This window comes from Carcharhinus amblyrhynchos, chromosome 7 (assembly GCF_965287045.1).
Source record: "Carcharhinus amblyrhynchos chromosome 7, sCarAmb.v2.hapA, whole genome shotgun sequence".
In the NCBI taxonomy this organism is placed as follows: domain Eukaryota; kingdom Metazoa; phylum Chordata; class Chondrichthyes; order Carcharhiniformes; family Carcharhinidae; genus Carcharhinus; species Carcharhinus amblyrhynchos.
Window position 1 is genome coordinate 51,902,015 of NC_137330.1, and position 18,201 is coordinate 51,920,215.

The 18,201-nt window shown below is 40.0% G+C and overlaps 1 protein-coding gene across 1 annotated transcript in view; it reads right to left on the minus strand.

Annotated features, from left to right (window-relative positions):
• Positions 1 to 18,201, minus strand: part of LOC145344936 (trifunctional enzyme subunit alpha, mitochondrial-like) — a 67,190-nt gene that overhangs the window by 36,391 nt on the left and 12,598 nt on the right. The window contains exons 2-3 of the mRNA XM_080192293.1: positions 6,059 to 6,100; positions 4,126 to 4,196 (exon numbers count right to left, since the gene is read on the minus strand). Of these exons, the coding sequence (XP_080048419.1) occupies positions 4,126 to 4,196; positions 6,059 to 6,100 (113 nt within the window). The remainder of the gene's footprint in view (positions 1 to 4,125; positions 4,197 to 6,058; positions 6,101 to 18,201) is intronic.

Below are 18,201 nucleotides of genomic sequence, written 5' to 3' on the forward strand. Positions count from 1 at the left end.
AAAAATTCCCATTCACATGAACTTCTGCTCCTTACCATGTTCCTTTACCTTTAAGTGACATCCTCTACCCTGCCTGTTATCTCATTCTGGACCACGACTGTTTAATTAACAAATTTTGTTTCAACAGTTTGAGATCTCTTCCCAGGGGCATGTTCACTTGCAGACCCACTGTTCAAACAGACACCATGTTTTGTTGCACTTCATGTACCCAATCCATGGGCCAAACTTCCTGCCTTTGCATCATACAGTTAATCAGTTTTTGTATTTTCTGGTGGCCCTATGTGCTCTACCCACAATTGACTGGCCCCTTCTGGTAAGTACATCTAGAACCAGCTTTTTCAATTTTCCATTAGGATAATTCACCTTGTTTGTCAGAATTATGCCCATTTTTAGACACCCTGTCACTTGCTGCAATCTGATCCTCACAATTATATAACATATAGATATTGGATGTATAAGGTTCATCATCACTTTTTCTAACCCTTTCCATATGCAAGTTTGTAATCCATGTTAACCTCTGAGTGTACCTAAATAGTCTGGCTCCCAGGCTATAAAATAACTGATTTATCAACAACCTTTCCTGGGCCTATCTATTCCCGGATTTCTCTTTTATGGTACACCACATCTACCCATTTAAAAATCATTTCCAATAGCTGCACAGCACGTCTTAATGCTCTTCAAATTTTAAAACTTTTGCTTTAATGAATGTCCTTCTGCCTGCATGCAGTGCATTCAAATGGGGATAGTCACTCATAATTGAAGAATTATAGAACTTTTGGATCCCTACCAACAACCAACATGAACTATAGCCTCCAACCAGCTGTACTGAATTCTTGGCATGAGCAATCCATGCCAATGCCGACATTAGTTTATTTGCTTGATCTGCCAGAATTTTATGAAGCACCATGTTGATTCCTTTTGCAGATCCCATTGTTAAATGGGTTTTCTTCCCTGTTGCCATCAGACTTTTGGATTGACCTGCCTCGCATTAAGTTGATCTTTCTCTACGCCCTAGCTACAACTGTAACACCATGTTCTACACTTTCTTGTTTCTTTCTCTATGAATGAAATGCTTTGTCTATATAGCGTGCAAGAAACAATACTTTTCACTGTATACTAATACATGTGACATTAATAAAATCAAATCAAAAATCTAAATCTGGTCTCTACCCACTTTTCCATTACCTTATGAATTATTTTCTTTACTACATATTATTTTGACAGCTAAACCTAGTTGTCAAATCTACAAAATGTAAAAAGGGATTTTTTTATTATTAATCTCACCTTTAAATCTATAGCTACAACTTCATTGAAACCCTTTGTTAAGGGTAGACTCACTATGGCCTGTAATAGTGTCCCTCTGTACTTCTTACATAGATCACATCTATTATTTATCTCTCATAGGTTTAGTGTACTCTCCATTCCCAATTCCTATAGCAAAATTTCCCACCTTTTGGAAAAGGGATGGGCAAAGTAACGGTGCAACTTTAACACAATTAGCTTTTAGTTCTTTAAATTCCTATCCCTGATGCTAATATCACTTCCCCAAGTTACCTCCTTCACTAAAGGAATACAATAGCATCCAGATTGTATAAATTGTAAATCCACATTTTCCAAATACAATGCCTTGTCATTTTCCATGTCCAGTTTCATTTGCATTTTTTTTCTAATCAGTGGCCTGAACAATAGTAACATTTCACTTAAGTCACCCTTTTGATCAATTTTATCCATAAAAAGTGAAGTTAAATGTTAAAGTTTATTTCTTACGTCACAAGTAGACTTACATTATTACTGCAATGAAGTTACTGTGAAAATCCCCTAATCGCCATGCTCCGGCACCTGTTTGGTACACTGAGCAAGAATTTAGCATGGCCAATGCACCTAACCAGCATGTCTTTCAGACTATGGGTGAAAATCGGAGCAAACTGAAGGAAACTCACATAGGCATAGGAATAACGCGCAGATACCACAGTGACTCAAGCTAGGAATCAAACCTGGCTCCTGGCGCTGAGACAGCAGTGCTAATCACTATACCACCCATGACCAAACCTCAGGCTCCAATTCAAATAGTTTGCATATTTCTGTTTTGTATTGTCGCAGAAGTGCCAGGCCATTCCTTATTTTCTCTTTGGCAAGGACATAGCCTACGTCAATACAGTTATTTTATCCTTCCATTGCTCATGTTCTCTCTCAGAAAACATCGACGGGTACCCCAACACAATTTATTTTCCAAAAATAACTCCAAACCATTCTTCTATTAAAGTTAACTCCAAATACAGTTTTTGTCTAAAGAAAGCTTGGTTTCCAATCTTTTACTTAAAAACAGAAACCACTCTCTGCTATCACTAATAAATCCAATGGCTAGTAGGTAATAAAGAAACCAAATTTGACTGTGTCTGGATAGATTTTCGTTCCCAAAGATATAGAACTCCAACTTCATTAGCACCTGTTTCCTCTTTATATACATTAGTTACGTGCTCAAAAAAAACCGCTATAATTAATAACCTAAATTTCGCACCCTAACATTAGATTGACTCCTGTTGGAAAGGGTCATTGCATGGCACTTGTGGTAAAAATGTTCCTTGCCACTTACCAGCCCAAGCCTGTATATTGTCCAGGTCTTGTTGCATGCAGAGAAATTGTGAATGGCATTGCACACAATGCAAAATCATAAAATACCTTCACTTCTGACCCTACATTGGAGTGACGATCATTGAGGAAGATCATTATGCCAAGGCACTGTCCTAAGCAATTCCTGGGGCTGAAATGATTGGCTTCAGCCAATCACAATGTGGAGATGGCAGCATTGGACTGGGGTAAGCATAGTAAGAAGTCTCACAACACCAGGTTAAAGTCCAACAGGTTTATTTGGTAGCACAAGCTACAAGCTTTGAGTGCTGCTCCTTCATCAGATGAATGGGAGTTGTGTTCACAAACAGGGCATATATAGACAAAAACTCAATTTACAAGATAATGGTTGGAATGCAAGTCTTTACAAGTAATCAAGTCTTAAAAGGTACAGACAATGTGAGTGGAGAGAGCTATGACAATGGATGATTAACACTGCTTGACAATCACCAGGCAGGAATGTTCTCTTCCTGTTGGGGAACACTTCAGCAGTCACAGCCTTCACAACACATTATAATGCAGAATCATTGAGCAGAAACCGATAGCCAAGTTCTGCACATGAGGACAGCCTCAAACAGGACCTTGGGCTCATGTCACACTATCTGTAATCCCCATGAGTTGTCTGGGTTTGCAAAATGTCACTAACTGTCCTGGCTGGAGACAATTCACAACTCTTTAATCTGTACTTAACCCTCTTTCCATTCACTCTGTACCTTTAAGACTTGATTACTTGTGAAGACTTGCATTCCAACCATTATCTTGTAAATTGAGTTCGTGTCTATGTACGCCCTGTTTGTTACCACAACTCCCAGTCACCTGATGAAGGGGCAGTGCTCGGAAAGCTTGTGGCATGGACTACCAAATAAACCTGTTGGACTTTCACCTGGTATTGTGATACTTCTTAATGTTCTAACAATCACAACAGCCTTACTTTACTCTGAGTCCAATTAGTAGACTTCACCCCCTCTGCTCCCCACCATCTTAAATTCCCATTCAGTTCACTTTCGTCAGGGTTCCTTAATACTACATTCGATCAAAGCAGCAACTCATCACCAGAAATTTCTGTGAAATTTGGTGAAATGCCTTTTTATCCAGCACATTCAGCAGAATGACTGTCGAAGATGAAAAATACTTGTGGCAATTCAACAATATATTCGTGATTAAATGAAATACAGGAAGACATATTATTCAAGATGACACTGGAGTGTGGTCACTTCTTGCAAGCTGTGCCCAGCATACACTCTAATTCTATATTTTACTCTTGTTCTATGCTTTTGAAACTCTAAGTCTTATAAACTCTGACTGTAACAGCACATTCTGCACCCTCTATGTACGGTATGTTTTGTCTATATAGCATGCAGCAAACAATACTTTATTCTTTATACTAACACGTGACAATAATAAATCAAATCAAAAAAGTTCTCATTTATTCTTTGTTTAACAGGTAAATTATTGATTAAATTTAATATTAGCAGTAAAGGCCAAATTAGTTATTACCTTAGAATCTGGAGCATTAAATCGTACAACAGCAACATCACCTTTCATTTCACAGTTGACATGAGTCCTTTCTATAAGGAAGACAATAAAGTTCACAAAATGCAAGAATTATTGAAGGAAAAAGAATCAATTCTGTAGTTTGTGTGCGTGCAACTCTTGGAATATTGAAGAATAGTGCAAAGTTTGAGGGCAATGATTGGGAGATGGAAATGGGGGGATGGCACCTTGCGTTCCATTATACAATACAAAGATTTTCTCAAACAAGGGTGCTGGTGCATAACACATACACAATTCACTACTAGGTAGTCACTCCTAAATTGACAGCAGATGTATATATTTCGGAACACAATGTATGGAAACTGGATTCATGTCAACTACAGTAATGAGGATGAAAAGGATTTTTTGCCAGACTGACATTGACCTCTCACCTCCCCCAATATAAACTATGAACATATGCTAAAATGTTCTAATCAAAATGGATGCCTTCGTCAGTTTCCAAACAGAAAGATTCCATTTATCTTAACATCTGCAAGACAGTACTGCTCTTTAGATTGGAAATTCATTACAATCGTGATGTCCTTAACTCTACTTGGGACTGATCTATTAGTTGCTGTAAATATTGTGAGCTACAAATAAGTGTCTGGAATCCAATCATTTTAATTATACAAGTTAAAATCCTCATTAGCATTCCAAGAAATTTTCTTTGAATTTAAAATAACTAATTCTGGTGTCACAAATTAAAATAAAATATTCAACTCTCACAGTGAAATGTTTGTCAAGTGCTTAAAATGTGATGGAGGATGCATACATTACAAACTACAATACACATTATCTATCGTCTTTTAAATGGAGCATCTATGATTAGACTGAGTTATATTTACATAAAGACAAGCTTCCTGGTTCATACTACTAAACTGTCTTAATCCCATTAAAAGTAAAGATCTGAGGGAATGTTTGCTGGACTTTTTACAGAAAGCCCGAAGCTTGAAAAGGGTATAATTAACTGCTTGTTGATTGTTTCTAAATTAGTATTTCATTATCTATAAAGGATTTTGCAAAGTTTGGTGATCGTAAAAGGCACTGTATGAAAGCATATCTTTTTAAAATATTTATTATTCTGTCACACAGCATTTGCTTAATTCTTTTGCTTCTGAAAATCATTAATCTAATGTCTATGTGAAATTAGCTAGTGGAGGAAGTGTGATGAAAATATTGCCTAAATTTTATTGCAGAATGTTAGTGCTAAAGCAGGCAATTTTTGACTCTGGACTATGTACTGCAAAATATACACTATCCGATGAGAAGACTGAACTCATAAATGAGAAGAATCTTAGAGTAAGCTCAAGGAAAATAAAGCTTAAAGTCCATGGTGCGATAGAAATCATTTATCTTTAATTTTGTGCACTGCATTATATCATAGAACCACTGAATCTCTAGAATACAGAAGGGGGCCATTTGACTCAAGTGTGCACCTACTCTCCGAAACAGAATCTCACCCAGGCCCGTCACCCGTCCCATACTGTAACCCTGCACATTTACCATGGCAAATCCACCCAATCTACACATATTTGGACCGTGGGAGGAAACCGGAGCACGTGGAGGAGAACGTGCAAACTCCACACAATCACCTTTCAAAAAAGTCACAACTAATAAGTTGTGCTCAGCACAACATAATCAGGCTCTTTCTGCATTTTATTTGGAGGTATCAAAACAGAACGGTTGATCCAGTGTTTGCAGATTTCAGCATACATAGACACACTACCATTTTACATTGAAACACAGACCTGAAAATCTGCTGCATATCATTTGAAAGAATGACTAAGGAATTTGTTTGGAGTATACAATATTTTACTCTGTAAACATTCAACCCAATCTGCCCACTGTGAACATTGGAAAATTGCTTTCTTCTGATCCTGTTGTTGAAAATACATACCCATCATAACTGATGAAACTGTGAAATGGCGACAAGTATAACCTGTAATACAAAAAACACAGGGTACATTAGTGATGAGTCAACCTCTGAGGTGTGCAAAATCAAGTTTCCTCTAAAGTAAAACACACTTTGATTTTTAAAGAGACAAGTTAATTGCAAGAAGCTAAGCAAAAAATTTTTAAACAGGCACCATCTTTACTTAGATTTACAAGTTAAGAACTTGAAATTTTTGCGATCCTTGTCCAGATCTCTAAATTGCTCATAAGATCCAGTTAGGGAAAATAACATTTTGTTTAAAGTTAATAAACGTTGAAATTTAAAGACACCTACTTAGTGAATCAATAAAGGCACATTTCACAGGTTTTGAACAAAGTAATTTTTATTATACAAGTTTAGAATGATAAAACAATTTATAAATCTACCTTTTACTATAGCAATCAGGGTTAATATGAAATATGTATGAATTAACAGGTGAACTGTGGTCAAACACACCTCGCCACACAATATATACCAAATGTGACCAAAACAGATTTCTCAACAACCTATCCAGACAGAAACACTAAGTCAACCAATCTCACAAACTCCGTGTCTCTCAAGGGTTTCCAACCAGATCTCGCCTTGGAATTCTTTCCAAAGGTTGCTCCAATGTGGACATTTTAACAACAGCCCACTTCAGAGTGTTTCAAAATCTTGTCTTCAGTGATTCTGGTCCCCTGAAATCCTGAGTCTACTCAAGCACCAATTCACAAGCAGAACTGAAGCTGTTCCTGTCTGGCCTTTACTCATAAATTGGGATTTCCTTTTGGGATCTCTTCCTTTCTCCAGGTTACTTGCTGGCTATGGCGCGCCACTCCCAATCACCTGACGTTGGTTTTTGTGCCTTTGTTTTCTTTTTCTCTCAGGTGCACTGAGCATGTCCTGAGTGCAAAGAACGTAAAGATGCTGCGCTGCACATGTGCAGCCTGATCATGCCTGCACATACATAGGATGTCTGAAGACTGTTGGGTCTTGGGAGTTCCAAGTAACATCAATTAAAGTTAACACTATGGTAAGTTTTGGATTCCACAAAGTCAATTGATGAGACTTGGACTGAACGTTTGGGCAGCACAGTGGTTAGCACTGCTGCCTCAGTGCTAGGGACCAGGGTTCAATTCTGGCCTTGGGTGACTATGTGGTGTTTTCACATTCTGTGTCGGCGTGGGTTTCCTCCGGGTGCTCCAGTTTCCTCCAACAGGTTAGGTTGATTGGCCATAATAAATTGCCCCTTAGTGTCAGGGCGACTAGCAGGGTAAATATGTGGGGTTACAGGGATAGAGCCTGAGTGGGATTGTTGCTTGTGCAGGCTTGATAGGCCGAATAGCCTCCTTCTGAACTAGAGGAATTCCATGATTCTTCGAAGATTCTATATCTATTCACCAATGATGTATCAAAACTCAAGATTTTGTATATTAGTAGAGTAGGCTAAGAATTCATTTTCACAAACCTAGCTGAAGTTGAAATTATCAACACAAAATGTGGAAAATTTGACTGAAATCTAAGCAAAAACATCTATTTCCCCCTTCAAATTTATCAAATGAATTTCTGCTTATTCTTCTGATAACTCATTACTGACTAATAAAATATTGTATAGTCTCTCAAATCCAGCTGCCCAAAAGCCAGAGTTGTCAAAAAATTGGACATTTTCAAAAAAAAACTACAATGCATCAACTTTGAATTCAAATGAAAATTCAACAGGACAATTTAGCTAGCAGGGCTCTGCATTGACGAGGTATCCATGATGTGGAGATGCCGGTATTGGACTCGGGTGGGCACAGTAAGTAGTCTCACAACACCAGGTCAAAGTCCAACAGGTTTATTTGGTAGCACAAACTTTCGGAGCACTGCTCCTTCTTCAGGTGAGTGCTCTCATCCTGTGGGCACTCACAGGATGTGGGTACTTTGACAAAGTACGGCACTAGACTAGTCTGCTTCACTGCTTACACCCCAGTCGATTCCAGCACTTTAAGTGGTCCTCAACCTCTCCCAACCTGACTCTGACTCAAATTCTGCAAGTCCTTATTAGGCATTATTCCATCTTTTCTAATCCTAAGCAAGCAAAATAGAAGTTTACAAAATGAACTGCAGTACGTTAATCACTTAGCAACAAAATTAACAACTTTATAGCTTTCTGAACAGATCAAGCTACTTACTGCTTCGAACATTATTCAAAGAGTACTCAGAAATGGGAGTCGGTCTCACTGAACCTCTTGCTCAGGTCTTAAGAGTTCTCTGGAATCACAGTTTCCAGGATTGGCAGGAGACCCACACTGTCCAATACTTAGACATCAGATCAGAACTGGGACTTTATGAATTCATTAGCTTTAGTTGTAGGCAGTTTGCCAGCATGTATCATTAGATATGATCACTGGGTAGAGTAGTGTTTTAACATTTTCTGGAAAAGATAATATTTTCCCAACCAGGTTACATTTGAGCTAGTTATAAGATTTATTGCTGTATTCCTGTAAGCAAAGTTTGATATTAATAGTAGTGGTTCTACATAGGAACCAGTTCCTTGTGAAGTTCATGAGTTGATTTAAAAACGTCTTTACAAATCTTTACAATGGTGAACATTGCAAGGGACTTATGTTCTTATGACTACAGTTAACAAATCACTTGCTCATGATGGGTGAGCAAGTGGGTTTTAATCATGAGCACCAAAAGATAATTGCTCCTTCTTTTCTTCCAGGCTGCATCCAAAATTATTTGAGGATCATCAAATTACAGCCTGCATGTATGTAAATGTATAAATATCATCCTATTTTCTATTATCTTCCGGTCTAACAAAGGGTCATCCAGACTTGAAACATTAGCTCTATTCTCTCTCCACAGATGCTGCCAGACCTGCTAAGAATTTCTGGTATTTTCTGTTTTTGCTTCAGGTCCAGCATCTGTAGTAATTTACTTTTATCTTAAATGCTTTTTCTGATGCGATCCTACAGAACCCAGCTACAGCTTTTTCATTGGTTGCAATGGAAAAATCTAATCCTCAAATGTTATTTCATTGCATTTTCCACAAACCCAACTATAATGTTAAGTAAGGACTTATTGTGTTACAGTTAAAAGACAGTGGAGTGCCTAATGAAAAGATGTGGGGCTGCCCCTTGAGCTGATGTTGTATTTTGTTGGAACAACTTGGCAACCCAAGGTCCACGTGCGATAGAGAATGAAAATAACAGGAGGGAAGTCAGGTTCTTGGTTGTGAATGAATGAAGGTGCTCTGAGAATGGTCAACCCATTTGTATTTGGTCTCCCCAATATAATAACTTAGAGCAGTCAGAATGCCATAATTAAACAGTGAACTAGTATACTAACCTGCAAAAAGATCAAGCAAATTACGTTCCACTGCAAGGAGTTGTTGGAGTCCTAGACAGTGAGAGGTGGTTGTTAAAGGGCAGGTGTTGCATCGCTTGAGTTTGCGTGGGAAAGGAAGAGTTGATAGGGAGGAAGTGCCGGGGCTGATAGAGAAATGAACCAGGACGTCCTGATACAGTGCCGTAAGGGGAGGAGAAAGTGGTGATTGGCAGCATGATGCTGGAAATGGCAGAAGATGAAAATGCTGAGGCTAATGGAACAGAATGCGAGGTTACAAACCTCAACTCCCAACCATTTCATACCACCTCCTATTACTAACTAGAAACTGTACATTGTTCCAAAAATTCATTGATGAAATTCAGACTTTTGTTAATTAACAAATTACTTCCTGACATCAGACTGGACTGCAAGGTAACTATTGTTAAATGTGGTCTTAAAATGGCAAAAATGACCAAGTGAAAAGGATAGGCAACAGCAACTTGGGAGTGGGAGAAGCTGTTCTAAAATGGTAGCACTCGGTCAGACCTAGTGCAAATTGTTGTTAAAATAAAACTCCTGATTCTGAATGTGAAACCAGTCCTTGTAACTGACCGATGTTAATGTGGAAAGGGCAAAATAGAATAGTTGTAATTAGGACTTGCTGTAGGGATTTCAAAAATTTCAGGACATAAATTGCCCTCATTATTTTGGATATGAGCTGTTGAGATATTTCAACTTTCCCTTTTATATCTCTTTTACACCATAAGAACAGGAGCAGATCATATAGCTGCTTGAACATGCCCCACTATTCATTTGGGCCATGGTTGATCTTCTCCCTCAGCTTCATTTTCCCTATATTGTTTGATTCCCTTGGAGTCCAAAACTATCGATCTCAGCCTTGAGTATACTTAACAATGGACATAACAATAGAGTAACCTATATCCTCTGGGATACAGAATTTTGTAGATTCACAATGCTGAATGAGGAAATGTCTAATCGAGTTCCAAAATGACTGAACCCTTGGCCTGAAGCTTTCTTCTAGACTCTCCAGCCTGGGGAAACAACCTCTCAGCATCCATTTTATCAAGCCCTCTCAGAATCTTGTACATTTCAATGAGATCACCTCTTTCTTCAAAAGACCAGAAACTACAGATTCATTCTATTCAATCTCTCTCTTGAGAAATATTCTTGTGGCAACAATTAATCCAGTGAACGTTCCATGAATCAGCAAGAGCTGAACAGGCATAAAAAGGGAACAGAGAGCGAGACTCAGTTCAAGAAGGAGCAAGGGCTGAGTGAGGCAGAAAGAGCTGCTGAGAGAGAGAGATTTCACTTAGGCAAACAGCAGGAGTGGACCAGAACATAAAAAATTTGCAGAAGGAGCAAGAACCAGGGGACACTTAAAATAAATACCATTTGGAAAAATTCTCAACTCTGTTTTAGAGTCTATGGAATTCTCTCCCCCAGAGACCAGTGGGGGCAGGGGCACTGAGTATTTTTAAGGCTGAGTTAGATAAGATTCTTGATTGACAAGGGAGTCAAAGGAGATGGGGAGGAAACTGGAAAATGAAGTTGAGGCCACAATCAACCATGATATTATCAATTGGCAAAGCAGGCTCAAGGGGCTGAATGGATGCCTGCTGCTTCTAATTTGTATATTCACCCCGCTAAGTATATCCCTCCTTAGATAGGAGTGAGATCTCACCAAAGCCCTGTATAATTACAATTTCTTGTAATCCAATCCCATTGTAGTAAAGGCCAACATACTATTTGCCTTCCTAACTGCATGTCAGCTTCGTGTTTTATACATAACAGTCTGAATACCAACATTTAATAATATCTTACACTTTAAATAATAAGAATCAAAAGATGGTAACAGCAAAGGAGGCCATTCAGCTCTTGGAGTTCACATCAGCTCCCGGTTAAAGCTACTCAACTAAACAAATGTTCCTGCCTTTTCGCTGTATCCCTGCAAATTTATTTGTTCAGTTAATTACCAATTCCCTTTTGAAAACCATGTTTGAATCTTCCTCCCTCAAATTTCAGAGGGAACATACCAGATCCTAACCATTTACTGTTTTCCCCTTCATGGAATTCTCTACCCAGAAGGCTCTGGATGTTAAACAATTAAGTATATTCAAACCACAGATTCATAGAATTTTGGACTTCAACTTGCTCTCAATCTTCTCCTCTCTGAAGGGAACTGCTCTAGCTTAGACAATAGGTCTTACCCAAAAACCATATTCATGAACCTTTTCTGAATCTCCTTCCTGAAGTTTGACTGCCATAGAACTGGGTACAATACCCCAGTTGAGGATGAACGAGTGTTCATCACCTTCCTTGCTTTTGTATCCCAATTAATGCAGAATCCCATATGCCTTATTAACCAGTTTCTTAACCTGCGTTGCCACCTTTAATGATTTGCACACAAATACTCCAAGTCCCTCTGTTCCTGCACCCTCTTTAGAATTGGGTTTTTATTTTGCCTTTCCTTGTTCTTCCTGCCAAAATGCATCACTTGACACTTGTGTTAAACTTCATCTGTCGCATGTCATCCCATTCCACCAGCCTTTCTATGCCTCTTGAAGTCTATCACTAACCCCCTCCTCAGTTCACAATACTTCAAAGTTTTGTGTCATCTGCAAATTTTGAAATTATGTACACCCAATTCTAGGTCAGTAATACATGCAGTGAACTAACATCTACCAATCTGAAACAAAAATTCACCACTGTTCTATTTCCTCTCACTTAACCAATTTTGCATCCACGCTGTTACTATGATTTTTATTCCATTCTAACTTTGTGGACAAATCTGTTATGTAGCACTATATTAAATGGAAGTTGCCATCAACTGCATGACCCTCATCAATCCTCTTACCTCAAAAAACCTCAAATAAATCAGACAGGATTAATCAAATCCATGCTGATACTCTTCAATTAAATCAGGTTTGTCCAAGTGACTGTTCATTTTGTCTCAGATCACCTCCATAACTTTTCCCACACTGAGGTAAACTGATTAGCCAGCAGTTGCAGGGCTTATCAGTACATATTTGTTTTGTTTAGAGGGTATAACATTCACAATTCTCCAGTCCTCTGGCATTAAAGAGGATTGGAAGGTTATGGCCATTGTCTCTTCAATTTGCACTCTTACCTCCCTCAGTATTGTAAGTAGTCTCACAACACCAGGTTAAAGTTCAAAGTTCAACAAGTTTATGTGGCAGCATGAGTTTTCGGAGCGCTGCTCCTTCATCAAGAGAGTGCAAGATTTGTTTCACAAACGGGATATATAGACAAACTCAATTACAAGAAAATGGTTGGAATGAGAGTCTTAATGGGTAATCGAGTCTTTACAGGTGCAGACAATGCAAGTGGAGAGGGGGTTAAGAACATGTTAAAGAGATGTGAATTGTTAATGAGATTTTGCAAGGCCACGTAAGTCATGGGGGTTACAGATAGTGACATGATCCCGGTTGAGGTCACCCTCACGTGTGCAGAACTTGATTATCAGTTTCTGCTCGGCGATTCTGTGTTGTGGTGTGTCTCGAAGGCTGCCTTGATGGAGAATACTTACCTGAAGGTCAGAGGCTGAATGTCCTTGATTGCTGAAGTGTTCCCTGACTGGAAGAGAACACTCCTGCCTGGTGATTGTCAAGTGGTGTCTGTTCATCTATTGTCATAGCATCTGATCGTGCCAATGTACCCTGCCTCAGGACATCCTTTCCTGCAGCATTTCAGAAAAAGGAATGTTGGCCGAGCTACAGCATGTACCATGTACCTGGTGGATAGACCTTCAGAGCACCCTCCGTGTTCTCATCCCACGTACTCCTTACGTTAGAGATCTCTACTGCTTCCTGAAAATACACAAGGCAAATGCACCCGGCCGTCCCATCGTATCAGACAATGGGACCCTGTGTGAGAGAAGCTCACAAGGGCATCCTGAAACCCAGCGTGCAAAGAACCCCCAGCTTCTGTTGCAACACTATGGAATTCTCACAGAAACTCAACACCCATGGTGCACTTGAACCAAGAACACTCATCACAACGGATGTCTCAGCACTCTACACCAGCATCCCCCACGATGATGGCATTGCTGCAACTGCATCAGTACTCAACATCGACAACTGCCAATCTCCAGATGCAATTCTACAACTCATCCACTTCATCCTGGATCACGTCTTCACCTTCAACAACCAGTTCTTCATCCAGACACATGGAACAGCCTTGGGGATTAAATTCACACCTAAATATGCCAACGTCTTCACTGCACAGAACCTTCAACCAACACTGTACACATGATACATCAATGACATTTTCTTCCTTTGGACTCAAGGCGAACAATCACTGAAACAACTATATGACGACATCAACAAGTTCCATCCCACCATCAGATTCACCATGGACTACTCTCCTGAATCAGTTGCATTCTTGGACACACGCATCTCCAAAGATGGTCACCTCAGCACTTTACTGTACTGCAAGCCAACAGATAACCTCATGATGCTCCACTTCTCCAGCCTTCATCCTAAAAGATGTTAAAGAAGCCATCCCCTGCAGACAAGCCCTTCTTATACAAAGGATCTGCTCAGATGAGGAGGATCACAACAGATGCTGAAAGACACCCTTGTAAGAATAGGATATCGCACTCGAGTCCTTGGTTGACAGTCCCAACGTGCCACAGCAAGAAACCATACTGACCTTTTCAGAAGACAAACAAGAGACACAATGGACAGAGAATCTTCATCGTCCGGTACTTCCCTGGAGCGGAGAAGTTACATCTTCTCCAGGGCTTTCAACATGTCATTGATGAAGGCGAACATCTCGCCAAGGCCACCCCCACACCCCAACTACTTGCCTTCAAAACAACCACACAACCTCAAACAGACCACTGTACATAGCAAACTGTGGAGAACAGTGACCACGACACCACACAACCTTGCCACATCAACCTCTGCAAGACATGCCGGATCACTGACACAGATGCCATCATAGCACGTGAAAACACCAATCACCAGGTACACGATACATACTCATTCTTGCGACTCAGCCAACGTTGTCTACTGGTATGTTGCCGGAAAGGATGTCAGGAGGCACGGTACATTGGTGAGACCATGCAGATGCTATGAAAACAGATGAATGGACATAGCTTGACAATCACCAGGCAGAATAGTTCCCTTCCTGTTGGGAAACACTTCAGCATTTGAGGGCATTCAGCCTCTGATCTTCGGGTAAGCGTTCTCCATCAAGGCGGCCTTCAAGACGCACAACAACGCAGAATCACCAAGCAGAAATTGATAGCCAAGTTCCACACACGAGAACGGCATCAACTAAGATCTTGAGTTTACGTCACACCATCTGTACCCACTACGACTTGCCTGCGCTTGCGAAAATCTCTGTCGTATCTTGAGACAATTCACACCTCTTCAACTTGCGCTTAACCTGCTCTCCACTCGCATTGTCCTTGTCTGTAAAGACTTGATTAACTGTTAAGACTTGCTTTCCAACCATTATCTTGTAATTGAGTTTGTGTCTACATATGCCCTGTTTGTGAAACAAATCCGGCACTCACTTGATGAAGAAAGCAGCACTCTGAAAGCTCATGCTACAGGTGCTTGGTGTTGATAGACTACGCACTGTGTCTATCCTAGTCCAACACTGGCAACTCCACATCATGACTTCCCTCAGTATCCTCATATACATCTGAGCCGGTCCCAGTGACTTGACCACTTTAAAGTACAGCCAGCCTATTTAATAACTCCTCTTCTCAATTTTAAGTCCATCCAGTGTCTCAGCAATCTCCTCCTTCATTATGATTTCTTCACCAAGTTTGTGAAACAAGAAATGGACCTGGGTGAGATGCTCTTTTGGACAGTTGGTGTGGACTTCAGGATATTGAGTCCAATGATCAGCCATGATCAAAATGAATGGCGGAACAGGCTTGAAGTGCTGAATGGCTTACTCCCGCTTTTAGTTTCTATGACTCAATGGACCAAATGGCCTCTATCTGCTCTGTAGGGATTCTACGAACAGCATCTGTTCCCTTTGTTAAAAAAATGTAGAATACTCATTTAGTATCTCTTCCTTCATGTGTAAATCTTCTTTGTGGTACCTAATCAGATCTACTGCTCCTTTTGCCACCGATTTATGACTTTTGGATTCCTATATAGATTAACTGATTATGTAAGAGACTGGCAGCCAATGTTTCCATTTAGTTCTGATGAAAGGGCATCAGAAATGTTAGCTCTGGCTCTCTCCACAGATGCTACCTGACCTGCTCAGCATTTCCCATTTTTATTTCAGATTTCCAGAATCAAAAAATCCCTACAGTGCAGAAGGAGGCCATTCAGCCCATCAAGCCTGCAGTGACAACAATTCCACCCAGGCCTTATCCCAATAATCCCACATATTTACCCTACTAATCCACCTGGCACTCCCCTAACACTAAGGAGCAACTTAGCGTGCCCAATTAACCTAACCGGCACATGAACGGACTGTGGGAGGAAACTGGAGCACCCGGAGGAAACCCACACTAACCTAGAATATTTTGGTTTTATCTTCTACCCTCTCTTAGTCGTTCTCAACTTTTTCCATTGTGTCTCTATATTCGTTCAGTAGAGCTTCCTACATTCAGCCTAGCTCAACCTGGCACATGCCGCACATACCTCTTTGCTTCATGTTAGTACTCTCTCATCTCTTTAATCATCCAGGGGCTCTAGCTTTGTTTGTTCTATCTTTCTAACTGTTGGCATGTACTTTAACTGTGCCAAAATTATTTCCTTTTTGAAGAAACCCAATGCTTGCCAATCCTTTGATTTCAACTTGCCTGGGCCAGATCCGTTCTTACTCCACTGAAATTGAGGGTGGCAAAGGTTGTGCCTTTGTTTAAAAAGGACTACAGGGAAAAGCCTGGGAACTACAGGCCAGTGAGCCTCACATCTGTGGTAAGTTGTTGGAAGGCATTTTGACAGACAGGATTTACAGGCATTTGGAGATGCAAGGACTGATTAGGGACAGTCAGCATGGCTTTGTGAGTGGAAAAATCACGTCTCATAGATTTGATTTAATTTTCTGAAGGGGTACCCAAGAAAGTAGGTGTGGGTAGTGCAGTTGGTATTGTCCACATGGGCTTTAGCCTTTGACAAGGTACCGCACGGTAGGTTGTTGCATAAGGTTAAATCTCACGGGATCCAAGGTGAGGTAGCTACATGGATACAAAAATTTGCTGTATGTCAAAGCCAGAGGGTGGTTGTAGAGGATTGTTTTTCAAACTGGAGACCTGTGACCAATGGTGTTCTTCAGGGATCAGTGCTAGGTCCACTGTTATTTGTCATTTATATTAAAGATTTGGATAAGAATATAGGAGGCGTGGTTAGTATGTTTGCAGATGACACCAAGATTAGTGGACAGTGAAGAAAGTTCTCTGATTGTAATGGGATCTTGATCAATTGGGCCAGTGGCCTACGAATGGCAGACGGAATTTAATTTAGATAAATACTAGGTGATGCATTTTGGAAGATTGAACCAGAGCAAGACTTCCTCAGTTAATGGTAGGGCACAGAACAAAGAGATCTAGGGGTACATGTTCATTGCTCCTTGAAAGTGGAGTCACAGGGGGACAGAGCGGTGAAGAAGGGATTCAGCATGCTTGGGTTCATTGATCAGAACACTGAATACAAGAGTTGGGATGTCTTGATGAAGTTGTACAAGACATTGGTAAGGCCACATTTAGAATACTGTTCACAGTTCTGGTTACCCTATTATAGAAAGGATATTATTAAACTAGAAAGAGTGCAGAAGAGATTTACTAGACTGCTATTGGGATTTGATGGTTTGAGTTATAAGAGGCGGCTGGGACTTTATTTCTCTGGAGCATGGAAGGCAGAGGGGTGATCTTATAGAGGCCAATAATGAGGGGCATCGATCAGCTAGATAGTCAATATCTTTTCCCAAAGACAGAGGAGTCTAAAACTGGAGGGCATAGGGTGAAGGTGAGAGGGGAGAGATAAGGGTCCAGAGGGGCAATTTTTTCACGCAGAGGGTGAAGAGAGTCTGGAACAAGGGGTTTAAAAAAAAGGGCGAATGGAGAAGTTGGGCTGAAGGGCCTGTTTTCCATGCTGACTATGACTCATCTGCTGTATCTTACTTCTGAATTTAATTCCTTTAGTCCTATATTTTTAAAAGAAGCCTGTTATTGAAACAAAATTACTTCTGTAAATCTGAGGCAACAGGTCATATTTTTTAAATAAAGGAGAGGAATATGGCCATAATCCAAGCTTTTCTTCTGAATGACCTTTTCTCCATTTAATGATCTTACTGAATAACCATGTTATGTTCAGTTACCAAAGCAAATTGCATCAATCGCATTAATTGTGCAAGAACAGTATCTTTGACCAACACTAAGCAAGATAAAAGGTTACGCCACTCTTTTGCCTGAAGGTCATGTATACTAAGGGAGAAAAATGACAGGGGAGATAGGAGACATGAAAACAGCATGCACTGCAAATATCAGATTGGTAAATTTTACCATTCTTGTTTAATCATACTCAGTTTCACTAGGAAGTGAATTGCAAGGGTTTATGTTGTAGCCCTATCTGTAGAAGCAAGATTTTTTAAAAACCACACAAGAATCATTCAGCTGAAGTTTTTTTTGGAAATAGACCCTATTCAATTTAACCTTAATTATTTTATTCCAAATTTTGGTGATGTCTAATTATATGAACTAAACTTAATACACGATGGGAATACTAAACTTGTCTACCCTGAATCATGCAAGTTTGCTAGATCCTCCCTGTTACTTAACCAGTGAACTTTGGCCC